Below are 22,513 nucleotides of genomic sequence, written 5' to 3'. Positions count from 1 at the left end.
AAGAGGAACACTTTAGTTAATTGTCAAAAGGTTATTTACAAAGCATTTATGTTTCAACAGTCACCTACAGAAAAAGACAAAGTCACAGTTAGAATACAAAAAATCAGTCTGGTTGGATTGGTTGCTATAGGCAACATCACCCATTGATGTTTTTCACAGCATGATAAATAGGCCCTTTATGTTGTTGCGGTGTAAGGCTAAGGCCACACTAGGCGATAGCGCCGCGATTTGACTCGCGGCGACTTTTCAGCTGCAATCGCTGGGGAAACTTTTGCGCTGGCGTCTATGGGGAATCGCGCGCGTAAAAACACACGCGGCGATCTTTTCTCTACTGTCGCTCGAAATTGCCTCGCTAGGCGATTTCGAGCGACAATAGAAAAAAGATCGCCGCGTGTGTTTTTACGCTGGCGATTTTTCGCGATTCCCCATAGACGCCAGCGCAAAAGTTTCCCCAGCGATTGCGGCTTAAAAGTCGCGGCGAAAAGTCGCCGCGAGTCAAATCGCGGCGCTATCGCCTAGTGTGGCCTTAGCCTAATGGTGTACAAGAAGTCAGTGTGTGTAACAACATTAAAGGGAGTCACGTCACGGGGGTTTGTATATAAACTCTCAAACCAAATATTCTCACTTAAAAAAACAAGATGCACTGATAACAATCTAACTAAACCAATAAAATGTATGGTTAATAAGGGAGGGGGCACTGTATGAACTATGAGGATTACAGCAAAGAGGCTTTCACATGGATCATGGAGTGATATAAATAAATATAGGATATTAAGTTATAATCCAACTACTTCTCTCTTTTGAAGTGAATTAGAAGGATTGCACATTAGGAACAATGTACAGTCATTATATTGTTAAAGGAGAATTTAACCCTAAACGTAAAATACCCCTACCCCCCTACCCTACATAGACCCCCCCCCCCAGCCTAAGTGTTACCCCGGGCAAATGCCCCTAACGTAATACCTACCCCGTGGTGCAGATTCAGGCATTGGAGTTCACCGGGCGCCATTTTAAGCCGATTCGGTAATCTTCGGAACGAGACCAGTGAACTCCGATGCCTGAATCTGCACCGAGGGGTAAGTATTACGATGTTCACTTTAAGCAAAGTGCTACCAAAATGGTTAAGACTTTTGCAAAGTAACTTTACAAATGGGGGTACATAATTCACTATATAAACTGCATTGATACCACAGATAAACAATCTGAAATGCACTGAGCAAAAACCACAAATATCTATTTAAGACATTATAGAGTATATGCAACACGGTTTCCAAAACACTTGCAATACAAATAAATAAATAGCACAAAGACAACATATCAAATGCTGAAACTGATAAATGTTATTGTTTTTTGAAAAATATATGCTCATTCTAAAACAGATTTTTAAAAAGTTAGTACAGGGGCAACAAATGTCTGGAAGTGTTGCATAATACTAAGAAGAAAAAAAAAAAAAAAAAAAACATTCCGAAGAGGCTGGGACACTGTCCCAAAATTGGGAAATGTGGTTGTATATATTTTAAAGGAGAACTAAACCCTAAAAATGAATATGGCTTAAAATGCCATATTTTATATAATGACCTTATTGCATTCAGCTTTTCAATAGCAGCAATGATTCAGGACTTCAAACTTGTCACAGGGGGTCACCATCTTGGAAAGTGTCTGCAACTCTCCCATGCTCAGTGGGCTCTGAGCAGCTGTTGAGAAGCTAAGTTTAGGGGTTGTAGCAAATTATCAAGCAGAAAATAAGGTTGGCCTGTAATATAAGCTGATGCTACAAGTCTGATTTTTAAATTCTGATGCTTGTTGCACTGGTTTCTGTGCTGCCCTGTAGTCATTATCTGTATTAATTATTAATCAGCCTTATACTGTGACATTTACATTCTATGTGTACTGTATATTTTGAGTTGTTCCTTAAAGGGATCCTGTCATCGGAAAGCATGCTAATAGTGCTACTCCAGCAGAATTCTGCACTGAAATTCATTTCTCAAAAGAGCAAACAGTTTTTTTTTATATTCAATTTTGAAATCTGACATGGGGCTAGACATTTTGTCAATTTCCCAGCTGCCCCTGGTCATGTGCCTGCACTTTAAGAGAGAAATGCTTTCTGGCAGGCTGCTGTTTTTCCTTCTCAATGTAACTGAATGTGTCTCAGTGAGACATGGGTTTTTACTATTGAGTGTTGTTCTTAGATCTACCAGGCAGCTGTTATCTTCTGTTAGGGAGCTGTTATCTGGTTTGAAAAATGGATTTCAGTGCAGAATTCTGCTGGAGCAGCACTATTAACTGATTAATTTTGAAAAAAAAATTTCTTCCCATGACAGTATCCCTTTAAGCTAAGTAAGTGACAGCAGCACAGAGCATGTGCAGTGAATCAGCAGAAAAGAAGATGGGGAGCTACTGGGGCATCTTTGGAGACACAGATCTTTACTGCTAAAGGGCTGTTGTTGACTTGGGCTGGTACAGAAACCCAAAACACAATGTACAACATTTCCGTTAAGCTTTAGTTCTCCTTTAAAGAAACTTCAAACTAAGGCTTATACTGTGCTATATCACTTCTTATATCTTAGTTACAAAATGGGAGGAAGGAGATAAAAATCTCAAGCATAAATATTGACTTAGCATCTTATAATGAAAGTGCAAGCTGGCATGCATAAGGCTAACAGGGACTTTCCTAAGGTGTTTGACCTGTTAAACGTCAGCTTCTATCCAACTGTGAATGCTGCAATATTCTTGAGAAAGTTGCTGACAAACAATTATTACTCATACAAGACACACACACATTTTGTGTCCTGATTCCAAAAATAATATCTTCTGAAGTGAATGACATTTTTTTTCTGGATTGTCTCCTCTCTCAACTACCTTCGAATCACATATTATGCCAGCCTATCAGGATAGAATACATTATATCAGTGTTTATTGCAGAAAGGCAAAATACACTAATTGCCTCTTGTGCAACACTAAATCCTTTTTCTAAAAAGCAGCAACCGATAATCATTCTGATATAAGCCTACATGACTTATTAGTACATTAGGTGGGCAACGCATGACAGCAAGACCACTGTTCAAAAATATACACAGTTTGCCCATTATGTGGTGTACATGGTACAATCTATGGGGCTGACAGGGAAGACAGCATGTCAACAACATAGATTTCTGTGTTCTTTTTTCACCAATGGCTTCGGCAGCTTGTGGCACTTCTCTACACAACTAAGATTGTGGCCCTTTTTTCTTATGGTACTGGCAAATTCATTCGCACAGGAACATATTAGTATAACTTTAATCCAACCAAGTTACACAATTGTTACCAAAAAAAAAAAAAAAAAAAAGATTAACACGTATTTACATAATGTAAAGATAAGAACTGCTGTATCATGTAAATACAATTTAGAATTGTTCTTGATTTTATAGTCTGCTTTAATCACTTTAAATTAATGTGTTTTCCACTTGATACAACCCCCCCCCCTCTCCCTCCCACATACATCTACAATAAAAAAAAACTCATTTTTGGCTTGATTGATTTGTTTATTCCACTGTCCACATACTAGAAAGGGTCCCCTGGAAATATGAGCAGTTCAAAGATAGATCTGCAAAAAGTTAATACCATTGAGAGCAGGCCTCTCAAGTGTTAGTCAATCAGCACAGCGGTAGAATGGCCAAAAAGGCTACATTTTGGCATGAAAATGTGTATGAGTGTTTTCAGGCAGAGTCCTGCTCAGGTCCAAAAAATCCAGACCCAACCTGCGATCAAGTGAGCGACCCACAATTTTACCCACTTGGACCTAGGGTTGCCCACCTTTTCTGGAAAAAAAATACCGGCTTTCCTATATATTTATCTTTTTTCCCCTATTAATAACATTGGGATCATCCATCATTACCGGCCAGGCCTGTAAAATACCGACCAGGTGGCAACCCTACTTGGACCCACACTACAACTGCCTTTCCTGCAGCCCCACCTGATGTCCACTTACCACCATTAAAGCAAAAGTGCTATTGCAACCTACTTGACACCATCAGAAGTGGGCGGGGGCCTGCGTGCCGGAGCCCTTGCAGCACATATGTCTAATATCTACATACTATGGCAAGCTTTGTGCACTTCATATTCTTCAAAAAATATTTTCATATTAGTTCTTAGTTCTAGATAATCATGATTCTTTGAAACGGAGTGTGTTTTTAAAGACGTGTTCCATAGCTAACCACATATAAATTTATATGGCCCATAGGCAAAACTTTTTATTTACCTGTCCATCTGGACCTGCACATGTATGCTTGGTGAGGGGCAGTTTCAGCTGATCATTCTGTGATTCTAGCAGACTGCAGACAATCAGACATGTGAGACAATTTCCACAACACCGCTTCACTTTATGCAGTACCAATCAGGTGGGCTGTTGCCCAGAATAAACCGAATAATGGAAGGTGGCCATACATCTGTATGACAATTCATAGGGTACTGTCCTTTTGTCCTACAGGCTGATTGGTCTGATAGTGTAGATCAGTGATCCCCAACCAGAGACTTGCAAGCAACATGCTGCTCACCAATCCCTTGGATGATCATGTTGCTTTTGGTGGCCTCAAAGCAGGTACTTCTTTTCGAAATCCTGGCTTAGAGGCAGGTTTTGGTTGCATAAAAACCAAGCGTACTGCCAAATAGTACTTTCTGTCAGTTGCCATGCCCAGGGACTTATTTCATGCTTGTGTTGCTCCCCAACACTTTTAACATTTGACTGTGGTTCACAGGTAAAACAAAGTTAGGAACCCCTGGTGTAGTTTATTAGTCAGTCACATCTGAGATTTGCAATCCCAGATGTGACCTTGAAAGTCACATCTGGGATTGCAAATGAATTGCGATTCAGATTGTGTTAACTACAAATGTTAATTTCTGTAATTTTAAACACCACAGTACAATGAATGAATTTTGTGTATAATGGATAGGGGTCTGTAAATTGGAATACCCGAGTTTGAATAAGGAGACTTTTCTTATAGGGGCCGTTCACCTTTAAATTTACTTTTAGTATGTTTTAGAATGGCCAATTCTAAGCAACTTTTCATTTGGTCTTTATCATTCATTTGGTATAGTTTTTTTAATTATTTGCCTTTTTACTCTTTCGAGCTTTCAAATGGGGGTCACTGACCACATCTAAAAACAAATGCTCTGTAAGGCTACACATTTATTGTTATTGCAACTATTTACTATTCATCTTTTTATTCAGGCCCTATCCTATCATATTCCAGTCTCTTATTTTAATCAATGCATGGTTGCTAAGGGAATTTGGACCCTAGCAACCAGATTGCAGAAACTGCAACTGGGGAGCTGTTGAAAAAAAGCAAAACAACTCAAAAACGGCAAGTAATAAAAAATGAAAACCAATTGAAAATTGTCTCAGAATATCACTCTCTACATCATAAAAAACTTTTGACTCAAAGGTCAACATCCCCTTTAATCCTTTTAGGCGACTAAAAATACAATCCTTTTATTATGAAAAAAATAAGTAATATTTAAACAACACATTATAGGAAACAACATTGTGTTTCAGAGCTCTCTGGATATTTCCAGATAAGATTCCATACCTATATTGGGCAAATGGCCAGTAAAAATGCTTCCTTGGCTACACTGCCCAATGACACACTTTACAGTCAAGGGGAAAAAAGCTTAGTATTACTCAAAAAGAAACATTATGCAACACATTTAATGGGTATAATTACACTTAATGAATAAACGCCTTTAATACACAAGGACAGTTTGCTCTGCATATCAGTTACTGGGTGCAAAATGAATTTACAAAACACTCCTTTAACGAAAATGCTATGGGCAGCACAGTGGTGCAGTGGTAAGAACTAGAAGAGTTGGGCCCTGAGTTTGATTCCAGACAGAGCAGTTTGTATGTTTTCCCTGTGCTTGTTTATTGGCTTCTGATAAAATTACCCTAATACTAATGAGCACAAAAATGCATAGGTTTCAATATACTACAAGCCCACAGCTGCCAACAGTGGTTAATTGTAAGGTCAGTGATATCTATAATTTTGTCAATACCCAGATGCACTACAGTGTGGATCTCTACACAATCTGGCCACCCGCTTGCAGAGATAAAAATTGGATCATACGTGGGGCCTACAGAGATCCATTGGATGAGGACTCACTGGATTAGGCAATTGCAGTCCTTGCCTGGTGACATTTTCAAACTTGCCTAATGGTTATTTGGCACTCCCAACATACACAGGCTAATGGCAGCTTAGCTAGGCCTGTGTATACCCAGGTTTAGATACCATTAAACAGGCAGTCTAAAAGATGAATAAAACAGGGTCTGAACAGGGAGATGTTTGCTAAATATAATAATATGAAAAATCTAGCGTCAGAATGCTGCACCCAGCCATACAGATCACTCTCCAGGACCTCGTTGTCTTACGACATGCCAGATACATGCAGCCCTACTTGTACAGTGAATTTGTAAAACAGATGCAATAAATCGATTCAAATAAATACAATTCAATATTATGTGTTAGAAAGACAGCAGGAGATTACAGTCTACCATGGGAGCAGTGAAAGAGGTTTATAAAAAAAAAAACGATACGACCTATCTGTACATAAGGGTTATATACAGGCCTTGCTCTGTCACATCCCAAGGAGATAACCATTCACTATGCTGCAGATGTGCCCATGGTGCGTCTGTATAAGCGGCTCAGCCGAGGCACACACTGCCCACAAACCGTAGCCATGTCACCATTAGGAAGCCAGGCCCAGCGCCCCTGCCAGCATTCTGTCAGTGACAAGAAACCCCTCTAGTTAGAGAACTGGAAACCATAGGAGTCTTCCCTTACCTGTGAATTGTCAGTAGATATCACCCTTCCGCTCGCATAACAACAGGGAAGTAAGAGAGCGACTCCCACATAAGCCCCGCCTACACTTCCTCATATTGACCATTGAGCGAGCAAGTGCCGTGCTTTGTGTATACGGGGAGGGCGGGGCTGGCACCAAGCAGCATTAGTGTATTTTAGAACATCCTCCAGGAAAATGCGTAAAATGCGTAAAATGCATATGCTCCCCCCTGTCTCGCCTCTTCGCTGTCCGTCAGCTTTACATAATAAATACACATTAATATCCACACACCTTTATGTCAATCTAAGTCCTCCGCCCTGCCACTTCCTTCATCTCCTCCGTTTGTTATTAGTTATCTATCACTCTGGTTATATTCTGCAAAACGTCCCCGGCCTCCCACCAATCGGGTTACAGTGTTCTTTTTCCCCCACAGCAATGTACTGGCACAATGTGCAATATCCTGTTCAGGAAATTCTGTCTGAGCTGTTACTACAATTGAACGCTAGATGGCAGTGGCAGGTCAGTATTTCGATGAAAAGAAGGTCCTCCTTACAGAATGTGTAACAGGGTTGCCAGGTTGGCGGTTTTCCAGCCAAACTGGGCCACTAATTTAAACCCCAGGCAGGGTTTAAAAGTACAACTAGCCAAGGCACGGATTTGAGATACTTTTTGGGCCTTTGGCTGGTTTGTACTTTGGAAAAAAAGCCAAAGTGTTTTCTTGCCCTAATGTGCCAAGCCTGTGTCTCGCAATGCATGTTGGGTAATGTAGTTTTTGTTTTACAATTTGCCCACTGCAAAGTTTAATGTAAGACTACAATACCCAGCATGTAATGGGACTGACTTGTGTAGAAGTCGGGAGTTACCAGATTATGGGCTCTGTACCCCAGTCTTCCTTCACTCTTAAGCATTTTCTGGTGACTTTTTTCAATTTCAAATTCAATTTCAGCCAATTTTGGGGCAAAAATCTGCTGGCCACCGAAATGTCTAGAGGTTGAGCTGTTTTACCAATATTTATTGAAATTGTATATGTATTAGGGCTAGGGTTGCCACCTTTTCCTGAAAAAAATACCGGCCTTCTTATATATTTTCTCTTTTAATAACATTGGTATCAACCATAATTTACCGGTAAAATACCGGCTAGGTGGCAACCCTAATTAGGGCCTTATGGGACCCCTATACCTCTTGGCCCCCTCTGTAGTTACTCCCCTGGTGACGGGTGAATCTGTCCCATTTTGCTTCATGGAAAAATATGGGAAACCGGGAACATTTGAAAAAGGCGTATTTTCACATATATTCATTTATTTTTTAGACTTTTTCACTGCGCATATTGCGTTATTTTTGGGCTACTTTTGAAGTGACTCTTGACTAGTTTTGGGCTGGTTTTGTAGCCGACTTTGGCTGGTTTTGAAAATTAGACCTCATAACCCTGATGTGTAAGTGAAGGGGAATACCATTCAGTGATTATGCAACATGGCAAATTGTGACACGTTAATCCATAGGGGTTGAATCTACAGAGCTGTCACATCATGAAAGAGATAATGACTCAGTTCTGTTTTATTCGTTTTAGGCATAAATTCCTCTTCACACTAACCGGTAATATGAAATAATATCTCAAAATGACCTGGAGGGAATCATTATTTTCCGGCCTCATGACATGACGTTGGGCTCTGGAACTGGGAAGACCCCTTAAAATCTGCATTCTCTTACCTTAGCAGCATACTCACATACTCAGGCACAGAAAAAGGTTAACCCGCATATTAATCCAAAATATGCCAGAGGAATCATAGGTAATGAATGATCAGCATACTAATCCTCCCCAAACATGTCAGTATAATGATTGTAGCAATGGCCAGTGAGCTCTCCATGAACTCCAGATGAATGTAGAAATGGATAGATTGAAAGCTTTCCCTGACCTACACTTGCACAAGCAGAATACCAGCACCAAAATTCTTCTTTCCTGCTGCTCCCATGCATTCCACAGTGGAGGGAGCTGCTAGGTTCTAATTAGAACTATGGTCTGAGATACTTGCAACTGGTGATCCCTTTGTGGCTTAGTGATATAGCAACAACCTAAGCCCATCCTAATGGATAACAATGCAGAGGGTGCTGATTCAATTCCAGGTTGATGACGATCTTTTTTTTTTATCACTAGGTGCAAAAATAATGCTTCCTGGCCAATAAAACTAATGCTTGCTGTCAATGTTATTAATTGAGAGGAAAGATAAAAAAAAATATAGGAAGGGTGTTTTCATTTTTTCTGAAATGTTGGCAACCCTAGCCATGTATTTGTATCCGCATTTGCCCTGTGGTGGTACCTCTACTAAATGCATGTTGCAGGGCTGCACTGATTTTATCTAGATTAAATTGCAATCAGGGCAGCTTTTATAGCTGGATATCTAGATGTGTCCCTGAATTTTCACAGAAAATATTTCAGGGTGCAAAGTCATCAAGGAAAAACAACCTGTTTTTCTAAGACTAAGTCTGCATACATTAACTAGGTGCCAAATTTGTAGAAAACAAAGTTATTGGCAAAGCCCATAAAGTCACTCACAACTTACATAATAGTATAACTAGTTGGCTGTTTAAGTAGAGAATATAAACCATGAGAATCTGCAAACCCCTAAATACCACACCCATTTTACCAAACATACCCCAGACATGCCGGTATAATTACTACAGAAAATGGATAACAAGAATATTAATCCCAGATGAGCCTGTATAATCACTAAATAAAATAGATAATGGGCATATAAACCTCAGATGTAGCAGTATATTTATTACAGAGAATGGATCGTCTGCATATAAACCTGAGATCTTCCATTACAATTGCTATAGAAAATGAATAATCTTAATATTAACCCCAGACAAGACAGTTTAATTGCTACGGAAAATGGATAATATGCATATTTATCTGAGATATGCCAGTATAATTACTGCAGATAATGGAAAATCCACATATTAAACCCATACTTACCAGTATAATAACTACAGTAAGTGTATAATCAGATAATGGATAAACATGGCTCACTGTTGGCTAATACATTTATGGGCAGGTGCTGTTATGTGCTAAATAAAATCAGATAAAACAATGAAATGCCCTAGACACTTATTAAACTTTTCCCTACCATACCCACATGTTTAGGAGTCTGGTTAATATAAGATTTCATATAAAGAATTTTTGTGGAGCTGGACTAAAGTATTTTGATGTCACCTTGAAGTAGGAGGGACTGGGACATTTATAATGTACATTACAAAAGATGGATTGCACACAAAAACAAAGATTTATTGCAGATATGAAGCCTACTGTGTAAATTGAAAATGGAAATAAAGAAAAAGTGGTTAATATATTCAGAATCTAGAAAAAGTACTAAAAATATATAAAACAAATAGCCATTTACACAACAATTATGTTTATTCGTATATCAGTTTTTTTTCCTGATTTGCCATTATTCATAGCAGGATTCTGGATTGAGTGCTGCTTTTCTCATTTCGATCTTCCCTCCAATTGTGAAAGGTATGTCTCTGGTGTAGCATTTATTTCTGTCATAGGTGTAGCAGGTGTCATCTGATTTGTGACAATTGGCTTGGGAAACCAAGACTGTTTCTCCACCAAGTTCCACTTCAACAGGGTCACATTTTTTAGAACTGCACCACGGAATATTAGGGAGAAAATAGAGATTAAGAATGAAATTAAATTCAGTTATAATGAAAGAGCCATTCAATTATGCAAAACACAAAAATAATGTCTGCGCAAATTGTTTGCTTATGATATATAGATTTTCAAAAGCAACACGCTTGTTTACCAGCCTTTATATAACCTTTAAGTAATTAACATATTTGAAAACATTTATAATTTTTGCATGACAAGTAAAGGTCACTGAAGAGATACAATGCTGAAATTAACCATCAAACATTATGTCTATTTGCCTAGATTCTGTTATAAGAACCTATACAAAACATTAGCATTAGCATATTGATACTCTGTTTTTTTTTGTTGCTAACATTATTGAACTGTGTGAAAAATCAGGGATATTACTAGAAAAATCAGTGCTGGCAGATTTTTGAAAAAAAGTAATAAATAATGTGCATATGTACTTGCTAAGTTGGCCATACACAGGCCAATAAAATCTGACATTGATGAGCTGATGTTCTCAGCCACTGGGTCTACATAGACCCACAGTATAATCCTCTGGTTAGCCAGGGAAAATGAGGGCAGGTAGCCAAACTGGACATAGGATCTTGCTATATGTGTATGTGCAGAATAAAGTAGATTAGACCCCAAGTAAGAGGCGACTGTTTTTATCCATAACACTTAACACACTGCTTTCCAGCTTGCATCCCCATCCCGTTGTGCCCAAGGCTTATGCTGTCCACCCCTAGTTATGTCCCTGACTCTTCCATTCGTTGGAGCTGGAGAAGGATATTGCAGCAGTTTAAATGACTGGCTAATACCAAACAGTGTTTCATCACTTACAGGTCTGAGAGCTTGTAGACGAAATTAGTCCTTAATGGGGATGTTGGATCGGAAATGTTTTCTCTAGCTTTCAGTGGTATCCTGGAGTAAAAACATCATGAAGGTAAAACCTTAACATAGTTCTTTTTATTACAGTTATCCTCAGCTTCTGTACTAAAACTATCTGACACTGGATTAGGTACATATTTAAATCCAACAAGTTTGTAAAATATATAAATGCATGTTATATATAGGGCATATATTTTATCTATCTATCTATCTATCTATCTATCTATCTATCTATCTATCTATCTATCTATATTTTATGCAATAAAATGCTAGTTTAAAAGAAAACCTTTCTTCACTGCAATTGCCTGCAAACATTGGTGCACTCATGTAGCAATTGCTAATCAGTTACTACACAGCTAAACTCTAATGCTAGTACCAGAAGTGTCTGTTTCCTGGCATACGTATAAATCAGGTCAAGAAACACTTGCTCTTCTGTCTGCTTAGATAAGCGCTGCATCAGCCTGTTTGCAGACACACAAGTGAATTTCAGCACAAAGTTGCGACAGTATGTATTTTTGCACCAAAATTTGGTCTATGTGTCTGCACCCAGGCAGACACCGTGCTTGTCTGAGCAGAAAAGCAAGGGGATAAAAACAGCCACATGTGATATTAGATTAAAAGGATTAGTACCGTATATACTCGAGTATAAGCCGAGTTTTTCAGCATCCAAAATGTGAAAAAGTCTACCTCGGCTTTTACTCTGGTCAGCGGGCAGTAGTTGAGATTGCAATCACTTTTTTTTTTTTTTCAACTTTGTGTTTATTCAGGTTCTTCATCAGATACAAAATATCAGAAAATAGCTGTAATTTGCAAACCTGTGTAGATTGCAATCACTTTTAATCATTCCTATACCAACAGTTCGCTTGGGGAGAGACTATAATATCACACAGCGCCATCTGTTGGTTATATGAAAGAATAACAGTGCGCCCTCTGTTGGTTATATGAAAGAATAACAGTGACTGCAATATCACACAGCGCCCTCTGTTGGTTATATGAAAGAATAACAGTGACTGCAATATCACACAGTGCCCTCGTTGGTTATATGAAAGAATAACAGTGACTGCAATATCACACAGCGCCATCTGTTGGTTATATGAAAGAATAACAGTGCGCCCTCTGTTGGTTATATGAAAGAATAACAGTGACTGCAATATCACACAGCGCCCTCTGTTGGTTATATGAAAGAATAACAGTGACAGCAATATCACACAGTGCCCTCTGTTGGTTATATGAAAGAATAACAGTGACTGCAATATCACACAGCACCCTCTGTTGGTTATATGAAAGAATAACAGTGACTGCAATATCACACAGTGCCCTCGTTGGTTATATGAAAGAATAACAGTGACTGCAATATCACACAGCGCCATCTGTTGGTTATATGAAAGAATAACAGTGCGCCAACTTTGCAAATTAGTCTGGCTGATCGCTGGGGGGGGTCCCTTTGGCGGAATGTGCGCTGCTGGGAGACAGGGCTGTAGTTGTGTCTAGGCTTATACTAGAGTCAATAAGTTTTCCCAGTTTTCGTATTTAAAATTAGGTACCTCGGCTTATACTCGGGTCGGCTTATACTCGAGTATATACGGTACATAGCACAGAAAACAAAAAAATAAGTGGTAATAAATTGGCATCCGCTATGCATGCTCCTGTTTGGTGATCAGTGTCAGGAAGTCAGGGAAAGCTACTCAGCCAGCAACATTAGCTGCCATAATATATGAGTGTGTGTATAACATATACAGAAAAAATCATGAACACTTTCCAGCATAACTCTGTTCCTCGGCTTCATTTATACTTTTTCACCTCCATTATCATTGGTATCCAGGGTCACCATCAGAGGACTACAGTGGGTACTGCAGTCAGGGGTGGAGCTTATATAAGTGGGTGTGGTTTAGGGGATTGTGTGCAAGGTTTCACCATGTGGTGTGACAGGGGCATGGTTAGCAGGATCCTCCACCCAGGGGTCCAAGTGAGTTAATAATTGGGGCCCCTAATAACTTGCTTCTATGATTCCTGATGACTGTTTCTATCCTTTTTCCTTTGCTCTTCTACTAGACTTCTTCTGCATTGCATGTCTTTTCTTATCCCCTGTTATGCCACAAGGCCTTTAATGGAGAAGACCATAAATGCAGAATTGATGAATACATTAATAAATACCATAAGTTCCTGGCTTAAAATATACAAATGTGTTACAGTAGCTCTAAAGCTTATACCACACAGGGCTGAAATCAACCTAAGTCTAAACAGTGTAAAGATAATTAAATATTGTATTTTTATGTCTGTCCTTTTATGTGCCTCCATTTAGATGCCATTAGATGCTCATGATCTCTATATGTTATATGGTACTACTGCATATTACTACCTGTCACTTGAATGACAGTTGTTGGGAATATCATGTCCCAGAATGCTTAGAAAGTCAACTTAGCAAGGAAGTTGTAGGTATTACATGATGTCACCATGTAATATATGTCATTCTACTGAGTTTGCCAGAATGACTTCCATCTCTCGAGCTAAAAAGGTAAAATGCTGTTCTTATGAATCCAAATACAAAAATAATGTAAAATACATTAGCAAAGCTTTCATACTTACCGTATTTCAATATCTCTCTCTAAGATTTTTTCATTGGGATTTTCCTTCGAAGGGACAAATTTTGATGTCACTTTTATGCACTTGCATTTGTTTTCCACCAAGACATGATTCTCAGCATCCTCATCGTAATATGTACCTGCATATAAATTCTGTTAGTCTAGGTAGTATATCATATTGTGGAATTTGTCCAGTAGGCATTAATTGTTGTCATAATTCACCTTGGTTTTTATCTATCTGCAGTTCAATTATGCTCAAATACAGTTGACTGGAATATATAGCCATATATGCACTCAAACAATGGGTAATGTACAGATCGCAGTAGGCAAAGTGCAAAAAAAGGTGAATTTTTTTGCCACATTGCATTCAGATCTTTAGGAGTTACAGCTGCTTTCTCCAGGACTGAGTGTGTTTGTCAGCACTGTATAGGTGAGGGGTGGGGAGGCAAGTAGTTGTCTCCCATCATGCTCCCTACATGTCCCCAAACCTGTGCTGTATTCCCTGGGCACAAGTGCTTGTTAGAGCACCCTTTATGCTCTCGCACTAGAGGAGTAACAGAACATACTTAATGAAGTTTTTGAAAGTTATATTTCAATGCAAATAAAATAAATACAATTGCCTTTTATTAGAGTACAGAGTTCACTAAAAGTGTAATTTCTTGCATTATAAATAGTAAAATATGACCTCTCATGGAAAGATATCAGTATTTCTGAAGTCACCTAGGCTTTCCATGACTTAATTAGCTACATTATGCAGATAGCTTTATAATGCACGAGAGTCATAAATATCTTGTAAATTATATATTTATAAATAGTGTTTAGAGATGTCACTGGTTATAATTGGTGCTTAGTGAGTCACATGACTTGCTTAAATGTACATTTCCCATAATTCTGCTGATGGGCTGCTGCGGGGGGGAGGATATCAATCCAACTTGCAGTGCAGCAGTAATGAGTGACTGAAGTTTATCAGATCACAAGTCACATGGCTCGGGGCACCTGGGAAACTTATATTTCTGTCAAATTTTTAAATTAATTATAAAAAATCAGTTTGAAATGGATTTCAATTCGGGATTCTGCTGGAAGAGTGCTATTAACTGATACATTTTGTAAAAAAAACATATTTTCCCATGACATAATCCATTTAAACAAGCAGAAAATATCTAATATAAACATTAATACAACACAGTCAAATGAAATACTATAAAATTAATCCTAAAATATAGGGAGGGGGTCACATTATAAAGTATAGAATAGCATAGAAAGTGAATGGTTTGGAACCATATAAGATCTGCCTAGAATGATTCACGAAGAGTCCTGCCCATTCATTTGTAGAATAAGAGTGCATTTTGTATCAAGGTAATATTGGAGCAAGTATCTGCCTGTCTCAGCAAACATCTTTATCTTTTTACTAACAACAATCTGTATGACCATACACAGTGTAAGCACAACAGCAGACACAAGAGCAGGACGAGGGGTGCTTGCAAGCAACTTTACTCAGGTTATTGACAAACTGTCTAAATAAGTGGAAGACTAGTGCCTCCATAATGGTCAGCCATTGTCTTAGCTATTTTGAAAAATACATAAAAAGTATGAAACTGAAAGATATGAAAATATCTCACAGTCGCCATGGCTTCTTGCTTAAATTAACAAATTAAAGTTGGTTTTATGCTCTACTAGCTCAACCAAAGAGGGGAACTCCTCCTAAAGTATGCTGTTTGTAAGAAAATGTAATACTAAGAAACTTTAAAGGTGCCATTAAACATTTTCATTGGTTGTAAACTTATTTGTAGATGTAGCTGCAAGCAGTAAGCGCATTTGTCTATCCCTTCCTGTTCTTTGGTACTGAATCTTGAAACAATGCACAGTAGCTGAAGTAAGTTCTGCCCCAGGTCTGTTAGTCAGCTAGTTTCTGCTACATTGTATCAGGAGTCAGAAGTAGAAATGCAGAAAATACAAACAGCCAGACAGTTACTGATTTCATTAACAATTGCATTTACAAAAAATTTTAAAACCAGTGACAATGTTTAATTCATGTATATTGCGTAGTTGCTTAGAATTACATTTTCTTTTGATATACACAAACTTTTTTGTTAGAAATCCCCTTCAAGGTATATGGGTTATGAAAGCATGCTTAGAAAGACAAAACTCTCCAGAAACAATGAAGCACAGGAACAGAATCATTTTTCCACTTTCAATAACATCAATAGTGAAATTAGAATTAACTAGACCCAATTAAGGTCCCCAGGCACGCTATACTACTGTTGGTCTGCAGTCTCGCCCCTGCATAGAATCTTTGTGCTTAAGCACATGATGCCTCAGGTCCTGCCTTCTGTTTTAGTGATCAATGATATTACCTTAGTTCTTTAATCCAATAATTGGTTTAATGTGCGTAAATCAGACCACCTACCTGTCTCATATAGCTGGGTACTTATAGACCCAGAAAGCAATAGCAGCACTGCTGCCTGCAAAGCGACGTGTTTCAGCATCTTCCTTCTCCTTCTTCTTATGACGATATCTGGGTGAAGCAATGTTGGACTGCTATAAGATAGGGGGAGGGGAAACTAGTGCAACTGTCTGGTACCTAAAATAGCAGTTTTGATGGTTAAATTACTGAAACCAGATGTTTTTCTTCTGAAGTCCGTTCTGATTTGTTGTTCTCATCAAAGGGTTTTGGGGGTACTTGAATGTACAAAAGATAGATGAAAAGATGAAACAATCATAGAAAAGCTTATAAAAAGATATATTTTTTGGGGTATTGTAAAATGCATTAATATATAACAAGTTATGTATATGACAAATAATGGACATTATTATTTATTAAATCTAAAAAAGGCCTTTATAACTGGGGAAAGACCTTTCCACTTTAGCTAATAGGCAGAGAGGGCATTACAGTGGTCTCTATATACCAGTAGATGCAATGATTTTGCTGTTATATGTTTTATTTACCTGTGTGTTCAAAATGATTAGAACATTAGACATTCTTCTATGATTTATTTGTTACTTTTTGCCTTTTTGCTATATGATGTTTCCAGGTCTACATATTTTGGGTAACTGCTTCAAACCCCCTTTTAGGACTACTCAAATGAGAATGATGATTCTTATTGATACGTTTTTCATTTGTTTAAGGAAAACGTGTCAGATGTGATGTTGTATTTATGTACAAAAACATTGCAAAAACATTGTTTTTAACAAAGATTTGTTGATGTTCTGTTTACGGTTACCTCCTGGCTGGTATTTCCCTGTCCTAGTCCATAAAATGCCAGGCAAGGCCGGTGTCATTATTACAAATTTTCCACCAATATACTTGCCAGTAAATTTGTAATCCCTAGTTGTTCCCCTGGCATATTACCAATCTGCCCCAATCCCCACTCCTTTATTCCCCCTCTGTAATCCTACATACTCGACAATCTTTGCCATCTCACACCATTATGTCACAGCTCCGCCCCCTGTTGGCCTCATCATCTCCCCTTACATCATTGGCCGGACTAAAGGTGGCAACCCTGATTCTGTTCAGAAAATAATTTGAATATGAGGATGTTTTTTTTTAAAATAGGTATAAAAGCTTGTTGACAATAATAGGCAACATGAAGAAATCATATTCTTTCTGCCTACAATGCACTTCATTTTCTCGACATTCAGACACTGTTATGAATAAATCCTATGCCTAGTTTAGGAGGCATACATATTTGAATCTGGTAAAAAATATCCTTGTTTTACAAGTACATTTAGTATATCTGAGATATTGGCCAGCAATCCAATTGTACAGACTCTGTTAATTTCGTCACACACCACGTGGAATTTTAAATGCACTGATTATCTTAAATGTCTATTGAACAAGTTGTCATGGGACTGTGCCAAAATGCAGGCCAATACAGTCCCGGTTTAGCTATTGACACCATGCCAATAGGAATTATTGGCCAGAATGATTTTCCTTTTAACAAAGGAAGTGTGACATAACTGCACCAATTCAATCAGCCAAATTTCAATACAGTTTCACAGAGTAATCTGTTTAGAAGATAAATTGGGTATGATTACATTTCAGTAAGTTACAAAGAAATAGATTTCCAGTTACAAAGATGACTTAAAAAGAAAGGTTTAATCCCTAAGGGTAAGGGCACACCTGGCGATTTGTGGAGATTTAGTTGCCTAATCGCCTGTTCTTTGAGATGACTAATCTCCCCGAACTGCTTCCCCCTGTCTTGCACTCGCTATAATGAAAAGTCACCTGCGGCATGGCACACGCGGCGCTTTGTATTCGCAAATTGCCCGAAGTTTCCTCGTGAGGCAACTTCAGGCGACTTCGGAATACGAAGCGCCACGTGTGCCATGCCGCAGGCGACTTTTCAGTATAGCCAGCGCAAGACAGGGGGAAGGCATTTGGAGAGATTAGTTTAGTGAGCCTGGCGAGTTTTTGTGTCAGTGCCTCCCTCCCACCTCCTGCTGTTGGCTGTCTCCACTCATGCTGCTTGTTTGCTGCAGCTGCAGTGAAAATTAGAAGGCAGAACAAGCCAGAAGTAGGACATTTCATTCAGCAGACCCAACATGTGACTGTAAAGTCTATTGTAGCACCTACATATATTTTTTATGCTTCAGAATGTTCCATGAATCTTAAAGGGATACTGTCATGGGAAAATTTTTTTTTTTTAAATGAATCAGTTAATAGTGCTGCTCCAGCAGAATTCTGCACTGAAATCCATTTCTCAAAAGAGCAAACAGATTTTTTTATATTAAATTTTGACATGGGGCTAGACATATTGTCAATTTCCCAGCTGCCCCAAGTCATGTGACTTGTGCTCTGATAAACTTCAATCACTCTTTACTGCTGTACTGCAAGTTGGAGTGATATCACCCCCTCCCTTTCCCCCCCAGCAGCCAAACAATAGAACAATGGGAAGGTAACCAGATAGCAGCTCCCTAACACAAGATAACCACCTGGTAGATCTAAGAACAACACTCAATAGTAAAAACCCATGTCCCACTGAGACACATTCAGTTACATTGAGAAGGAAAAACAGCAGCCTGCCAGAAAGCATTTCTCTCCTAAAGTGCAGGCACAAGTCACATGACCAGGGGCAGCTGGGAAATTGACAAAATGTCTAGCCCCATGTCAGATTTCAAAATTGAATATAAAAAAATCTGTTTGCTCTTTTGAGAAATGGATTTCAGTGCAGAATTCTGCTGGAACAGCACTATTAACTGATTCATTTTGAAAAAAAAAAATTTCCCATGACAGTATCCCTTTAAGTTATAGAGCACCAAGAGTTATAACGTTAAATTATCATCATATACTTTAATAATGTATATATTATATATTTTTTAGCACATTGCAAGCCAATTAACTTTCTTTAATCCCAAGATTTTTTTGGGATAAAAATTGGACACGAGAAAGCTTTTGCTCTTATAATAACTGTGGATCTCTGCAGAAAATTGTTCTTAGATTCAGGTTTTTAGTAGTCAATAAAAAAAATTTCCACCACTCTCGCAAATTGGCAGGAATCCAGAGAACAGCAAAATCTGCTTAGCAATATCTGAAACAAGGGAGTTTCAGTTACAGTCTTTTATTGCATGCTTGGTTTGGCAGGTTTCTGTTTGTGCCTTTGCATCTTCTCATTTCTGTAGGTTAAGCAGAAGTAGCTGACAGACTGAAGACGTTTTATTACAGATATCACTAATCCGGTAAAGCAAGTCTCATGAATACAGCACTGCTATTGTGAAGTGGAAAGACCTGAATCTGGGGTGCAAAAAAAATGGTGGTTTGTGGCCCTTTTTTGCACTTTGCATCCTGGGCTGCACTTTGTAAATAAGCCCTACATTGTTATTAGCAAGAAAGACCATATTGAATGATTACGGCTGATTTTCTTGAATATAACCTAAAGGCCAAAGGTGCATGTAACAAATAGAGAATGATGAGCACGCATCACGTCCAGTTTCAAAAACTATTGGGTGTTGAAAACAAACATGAAACTGGTTGATTTGGGATGTGAAACATCTTAATTATAGAACAACAGAGAAGATATGGCTCACAGTGGACTCATTTACATCTCTCAGTGATAGCATCTGTTGAAACCTACCCAGTTGGAAAATGTCTACGGACGTTTGTTCTGTTATAGTTCATACCTGCAATGTCATTTGACATATGTGCAATTTTAGTACAAAAATACAAACATATCAACATACAATATATATATATATATATATATATATATATATATATATATATATATATATATATATATATATATATATATATATATATATATATATATAATACACAAAAGCCATGAATATCTTGTAAATGATATCCTTATAACGAGTTCTGATGTCATCAGTTATAAACTGTGAGTTTTGATGTCATTTCTGTCACATGATTCACTGAAATAGGATTTTTCACTTACCGGAAAATCCTTTTCTAGTAGGTGAGTGAAAACTCCTATTTCTCTGTCGGCCCTCCTGTCAGTGCAGACGTATGGGACATTCTAAAGCTGTCCCTTGAGAAAACAAACTGATTTGTAAAATGTTCCGTTGCAGTTATGCTACTGCAGCTTGTAAAACTTTACAGCCAAACACGGCCGCTGAGGAAGCAAAAACATGTAACTGATAAAACTTGATAAAAGTGTTTGGTGAAGACCATGTAGCTGCTCTACAGCCAAGTTCTGAAGGGCCCAGGAAGCACTTTGTGCTCTTTAGAATGAGCTTTAACTTGGAAAGGCTTTTGTAAATTGGTAAGAGTATAGGCTTGATTAATTCTGTCCACTAGCCATCTTGCAATAGTCCGTTTGGACACTGGTAAACCTCTGTGTGATGGAGCTTATGAGACTAACAGTGACTCTGAATGCCTATAGGCTGCTGTTCTCTTTTTGTAAAACGTAATTGCCCTAACCACATAAAGTGTATGTAGTTGCTTTTCCTTATCATTAGCCGGATTTGGGCAAAAAGATTTCTTGGTTGATGTGGAATTTTGTCACAACTTTTGGTAAGAATCCCGAGATTGTGCGTAGAACTACCTTTTCACTGTGAATTATCAGCCAAGGTTCCTTGTGTGATAGTGCTGCTATTTCAGAGACTCTTTTAGCTGAAGTAATGGCAATGAGGAAAGTGACCTTTAGAGTTAGCCACTTTAGGTCGCAGGAGCTAAGAGGCTTCAAAGGTGGTTTTTGCAGTGCAGACAACACCACTGTTAGATCCCATGAGGGTGAAGGATCTCGGAACGGGGGCCTGATTTGTATCGCACCTTGCAAAAACTGTTGAAAAACAGGGTGTTCTGCCCATTTTTAGTGGAACAGTACTGATCGGGGCTGAGATTTGAGACTTGAGGGTACTGGGTGCTAATCCTTTTTTGGACCCAGTGGAGAGGAATTTGTCACTGTTTGTACTGTGCTGTGTTCCCAGCTTAAACTTCTAGAAGAGCACCACTGGAGGAAGGTTCGCCACACTTTATAATAGGCTTTTCATGTGGAAGTCTTCCTCACCTGTAGTAAGATGTCTATGACTTGTGTAGGAAAACCTCTCTGTGTCCACAATTTGGTCTCAAGTGTCAGGCCGTCAAACGGAGCATGGGTAGATTGGGGTGTCGAGCTGGTCCCTGGAGCAACAGATCCAGTCATAGCAGAAGTCTCCATGGCTTGGATATAGACATGCTCACCAGATCTGTGTACCAGAGTCTGTTGGGCCAATCCGGGGCAATGAGTATGGTTGTCACACCATCCTGCTTGATTTTGGCAATAATCCTCGGTAGTATGGGCAGGGGGGGGGAAACACATAGACTCTGTTGAAATTCCAAGGAATCACTAGGGCATCTATGAATGCCGCCTTTGGGTCCCCGGTTCTGGAGCAGTAGTAAGGAACTTTGAAATTGTGTCTTGAAGCTAACATGTCTATCTCTGTTGTTCCCCATTTGGAAGTCAGTTGAGCAAACACTTTGTGGTGAAGACCCCCTTCGCCCTGGTCAATTGTCTACCGGCTGAGGAAATCTGCCTCCCAGTTTAGCACTCCTGGGATATAAACTGCTGAAATTGATAGCACATGGACTTCAGCCCACATTATGACTTTTTCCACCTCCTGCATCGCCAGCTTGCTGCGTGTTCCCCCTTGTTTGTTTACATAAGCCACTGCTCTGGCATTGTCTGACTGAATTCTGACTGGTTTTGTCTGCAGAATTTTGGACCACCCTTGAAGGGCTAACACTATAGCTCGAAGTTCTAGCACATTGATCGGCAAGTGAGACTCTTGTACAGTCCATTTTCCCTGTAATGTGTGGGTGCAATAGACTGCTCCCCACCCGAATGTGCTTGCGTCAGTCATTTGGGGTGCCCAACTTCTGCCTGAAGTTAGGTGAGCCCGAACCACTCACCATAAAAGACTGGTTCTGGTCTGTGGCGATATGTGGATGTGTTGCTGGAGGTCGTGATGGTCCTTGTTCCAGCCTTGAAGAAAATTGCGCTGTAGATGTCAAGTGAAATCTAGCATATGGAATTGCCTCTAGAGCTGCTACTATGAATCCCAGTAATTGGAGACAGTCTCTCACTGTCACCTTGGTTTTGTTGAGGAAGCCTCTTGTACTGAAGAGTATGGTGTCGATCTTGTCCTCTGGTAGCTGTAC

The 22,513-nt window shown here is 38.9% G+C and overlaps 2 protein-coding genes across 3 annotated transcripts in view; both read right to left on the bottom strand.

Annotated features, from left to right (window-relative positions):
• The window catches only part of herc3.L (HECT and RLD domain containing E3 ubiquitin protein ligase 3 L homeolog), a 53,461-nt gene extending 46,496 nt beyond the window's left edge, over positions 1–6,965 (bottom strand). The window contains exon 1 of one of the 2 annotated variants that reach the window (XM_018245119.2): positions 6,813–6,965. Coding sequence is in view for 1 of the 2 variants with exons in the window: in XM_041580152.1 (XP_041436086.1) it covers positions 6,569–6,629 (61 nt within the window). In the remaining variant the exon portion in view is untranslated. Of the gene's footprint in view, positions 1–6,568; positions 6,786–6,812 lie in introns of those variants that run through there. The other variant, XM_041580152.1, reaches the window with a different exon arrangement.
• Positions 6,966–10,072: 3,107 nt separating this feature from the next.
• jchain.L (joining chain of multimeric IgA and IgM L homeolog) lies at positions 10,073–16,450 on the bottom strand. The gene is made up of 4 exons (XM_018252249.2): positions 16,322–16,450; positions 13,919–14,054; positions 11,285–11,365; positions 10,073–10,455 (listed from the first exon to the last, which is right to left on the bottom strand). The coding sequence occupies exons 1-4, from the start codon at positions 16,398–16,400 to the stop codon at positions 10,257–10,259; spliced, it is 495 nt and encodes a 164-aa protein (XP_018107738.1). The 5' UTR covers positions 16,401–16,450; the 3' UTR covers positions 10,073–10,256.
• Positions 16,451–22,513: the final 6,063 nt, after the last annotated feature.

This window comes from Xenopus laevis, chromosome 1L (assembly GCF_017654675.1).
Source record: "Xenopus laevis strain J_2021 chromosome 1L, Xenopus_laevis_v10.1, whole genome shotgun sequence".
NCBI lineage: Eukaryota > Metazoa > Chordata > Amphibia > Anura > Pipidae > Xenopus > Xenopus laevis.
Note: the sequence above shows the minus strand (reverse complement) of the source record. Positions and strands in the feature narration are given on the sequence as shown.

What these genes read in the sequence shown, in the direction of transcription:
- jchain.L (XM_018252249.2), bottom strand. Translation starts at nt 16,400, where the DNA reads ATGCTGAAACACGTCGCTTTGCAGGCAGCAGTGCTGCTATTGCTTTCT. An exon ending in TACCCAGCTATATGAGACAG is followed by an intron (nt 14,055 to 16,321) that starts GTAGGTGGTCTG and finishes ATTTATATGCAG; the next exon opens with GTACATATTACGATGAGGAT. An exon ending in GAGAGAGATATTGAAATACG is followed by an intron (nt 11,366 to 13,918) that starts GTAAGTATGAAA and finishes TTTTTACTCCAG; the next exon opens with GATACCACTGAAAGCTAGAG.